The sequence below is a fragment of the Cornus florida genome, unplaced genomic scaffold, assembly GCF_030987335.1.
Source record: "Cornus florida cultivar Cherokee Brave unplaced genomic scaffold, ASM3098733v1 CherokeeBrave_3.0.0_Hap2_Chr02, whole genome shotgun sequence".
Taxonomy (NCBI): domain Eukaryota; kingdom Viridiplantae; phylum Streptophyta; class Magnoliopsida; order Cornales; family Cornaceae; genus Cornus; species Cornus florida.
Genome location: NW_026775572.1, coordinates 65,231,572 through 65,235,126, shown reverse-complemented (window position 1 = coordinate 65,235,126; position 3,555 = coordinate 65,231,572). Strand labels below are relative to the sequence as shown.

Sequence of the window (3,555 nt, the reverse complement as noted above, 5' to 3'; positions counted from 1 at the left end):
ATTCTCTTACACCAATCTCTATTTATGGAGTCTTCAATCTTGCTCCATATATAACTTCCAAAAACTTCAAAAACTCATTCACACGCATGCATTTGACGTGATGGACTGGTCCATATATTATGGACCAGTCCAAATAGGACAGTTCCTAACACTATCGTTTTCAATTTCCCAATTCTACAACTCGCATTTAATTTCCTAGGGGTGTTGGACCGGTCCACAAAAGTTGGACCAGTACAAATACTCCAAAAACTTCATCCCGCACGAATTTAAACCACAAAACCAACACATATAGTCTAATTGAGACGCTACAATTGACAGAAACTTATACAGATCTTTCATGCAAACATACTCCTAAAGGAAAGCTGGCAATAGTTGCAAACGTATTAGCAAAGTTCATATTTATCCTATTCAGTTTAACATACCTAAATATATCGGATTTACCGTCTATAATTTTTATATATATATATATATATATATATATATATATATACCTTCTTCAACTATAAGAAACAAATTCAATTTTTAAATTTTTTTTTAATAAACACAAATATAATGATTGTACTAGTGGGCCTATCTAACAATTCTAGCGATTAGTTGTGTGAAATGATCATTACATGGTGTTGAAGCCAGCAAGCCTTTCTATTTTTGGGTACCATCCAAGAAATAAATTGAGATTTGTTCATGTTAACAATTCTTGAGATTTGTTTGTGTTTCAGAGGGCACTAAATTTGATTAAATTACATCTGTCAAAACAAATTGTGAGAAAAATCCAAGCATAAGCAACCAAAATACTTGGACAAAGCTCTCTTCAGATCAATGGAGTCAGTCGGCTCCATCGCCTTCATGGCAAGTGGCTGGAACGTTGCATGCACCATTTATGTTGGCACCAAGTACATTTATAAGTATGTTTAGAAGTACCGAATCAGTCATTTGAAATTTAAATTTAAAAGAATTTTTTTTTTCCAAATTTTAAATTGAATATCGTCGAATTTAAATTCCAAGACGTGAATTCGGTACTCCCACGCACAATTTCTCTTTGTGTGTCTCTTCTTTCCATCGTTCTGTACAATGGATTCACCCTTCAATAGGACTGCCTCAACGAACAAGCCACTGCTTGAGCCCAATGCCTCAACTTTGTCTTCACCTGTTGGGGATTGTCACCTGAACCCACAAAAATTAATATAAATGTCAAAAGTACATCAATGCCAATAAAAAAAATGGAAATTACACCGACCTTAAATCTAGTTAAACTAAAATGATAAATTACCCTAATTTATATATATATATATATATATATATATATATATGAAGTTGACCTAAAACCCTCCCGAACAACAATTCAATTATTGCAATCCCTCAATCTTACTTAGTCATTAGTAAGGATGGCAATGGCAGTTTGGGACGAGAAACGTCATCCCGATCCCGATCCCAATCCTCATTTAGAATAGCTACTCCATTCCCGCTCCAAAACCGCTTATTAAATAGGGTGAGGCGGAGCAGGGTGAGGAGCGGTGGGGACAGAGCGGGACGGGTTTTGTACAATGTTTTTGTAATTGTAATACGAATACAATGAAAGTAAATAATAAAATAAATTTTCAACTATGATAATAATTTTTTTTTTCAAATAAAAATAAGATTCAACTTCTTAATTGAAATTTAAGACTTAAATTATTGTTGGAACATCAAAATAATACATAGAAGTTCGCAAATAAGAATAATGTAAAAGAATATTTAGTGATTGGAATAAAATAAACAAAGATTTGTTTGCTATAGAACTAGTATTATTGAATATAAAATGAAAGATAACGACGAAATTGTAATTTAATTATCACTATAAACAGGGCAATGCAGGTGACCTTTCCCCATTCCCGCTCTATAACCATTCGGGCTTTCAATCATAACTCTCATCCTGACTCCAAAACCATTTAGCCACCCGTAACCGTTCTAAACGGGGCGGGTGGGCCCAACCGGCTTGGTTTTTTGCCATCTCTCGTCATTAGAATTATGTCATAATAACTTAATAAAAATTTAAATTTTATTTAAAGTGATTTTCATTTTAGTTTTTTCTTTTTAAATATTTAAAAGATAGAAATTAAAGATAATTACGCAAGATTAAACTGATGTTATAATGACGAAAATGTCCCTTTATATAAATTTAAGAAAATTTAAGTTTTCTCTAAAATGGTTTTCATTTTAGATTTTCTTTTCCCTTTTAATTTTTAAAATTTAGAATTGTAAGAAAAATTTGAAAATTATGCACCATTAAAGTTATTTTATAATAACTGAAAATTACGCACCATTAAATAAAGGGGCATTTTCATTATTATAACATCAGTTTAACGGTCTATAATTTTCTAAAGTTTCCATTTTAAAAAATTATAAAGAAAAACAAAACTTAAAATGAAAAACATTTTAAAGAATATCTAAATTTTAACGTTATTTTATTTTATTTTATTTTATTTTATTTTATTTTATTTTTTTGGCAGGGAATATTGTGCCAAAAATTAAAAGTATAGGGTTTATTTATTTTTATTTTATTTTATTTTATTTGCTGTGTGTACTAATCCTGGATGAATGTTTGTATCATATATTGGTTAAACATGCATTAACCTGGATTGCAAATCTTCAACGCATCAGACTCACTGAGAGGGCTTCCGAACGGCGAGGACCGGCCTCCTCCGAGTGACATCGACGACGACGAACCACTACTGTTGGGGGTTGAGACTGGGCTGGTTGAAAGCCTGTGCACCGCAAAATACAGGTCAAGCGCAGGCAACGTGTTGCACAGCCTTTGTCCATCCTCTTCGTTGAACCCGAACCCTAGCTCTATGCACCCTTTGAGCTCACTAAGATCCTCGTCCGTCAAGTCATCGCCGTCATTTATCCCATTCTTCCTCCGCTCCTGCCTGAGAATCTGGCGGCGCCGCCTCTCCCATGCAATATCCCGAGGAGTCTCACACATTGACAGCTGCTTTGACAACCTCTTCTGATTCCTCCAAAAAGGCGGGGCGTGTTCTAGACGCTCCAACTCCTCTGTTTCGGACTCCGAGGAAGAAATGGCCGACGATGACATAGATTTTGTATTAGACTGTGGCTCTCCCATTTTTTTTTTTCCTTTAAATGGTGATTATATATATATAAACAGTACAAAGAAATGCAATAACTTTGAAAGACTATGAATATCACTAATACAATTATGTTAGGAGGCCTTGGCGGGACAATGGAGTGTCACCGCCTCGGCCAACGGTGGAATTATCGGCAGGACACCGATAAAATTAAATAGTCGGATACGTTCCGATTCCGTTCCGAGGAGGAATGGGGGTTTCTCTTTATTGATCTGAAGGAACGGGACCAGTAGGACCAGCTCATGCTGCTGCAAATTTGGAGAGCTTTAACGGGAAAAAACACTGCTAGCGGATGGGTAGGGGCGGCTGTCACGGACATCCATTGAGGGCTCTCTCTCTCTACACCTTTGGTTTGTAACTGTCAAGAATGGAATATTTACGTTAAAATTGGCAAGTGAAAGCAATATAATTATATATATACATATAAAGT

The 3,555-nt window shown here is 35.0% G+C and overlaps 1 protein-coding gene across 1 annotated transcript; it reads right to left on the bottom strand.

Moving 5' to 3' along the window:
• Positions 1–616: 616 nt before the first annotated feature.
• On the bottom strand, positions 617–3,350 carry LOC132287343 (uncharacterized). Its single transcript, XM_059789775.1, has 2 exons — positions 2,611–3,350; positions 617–1,161 (listed from the first exon to the last, which is right to left on the bottom strand). Exons 1-2 carry the CDS (start codon positions 3,101–3,103, stop codon positions 1,082–1,084), a joined length of 573 nt encoding a protein of 190 aa, XP_059645758.1. The 5' UTR covers positions 3,104–3,350; the 3' UTR covers positions 617–1,081.
• Positions 3,351–3,555: the final 205 nt, after the last annotated feature.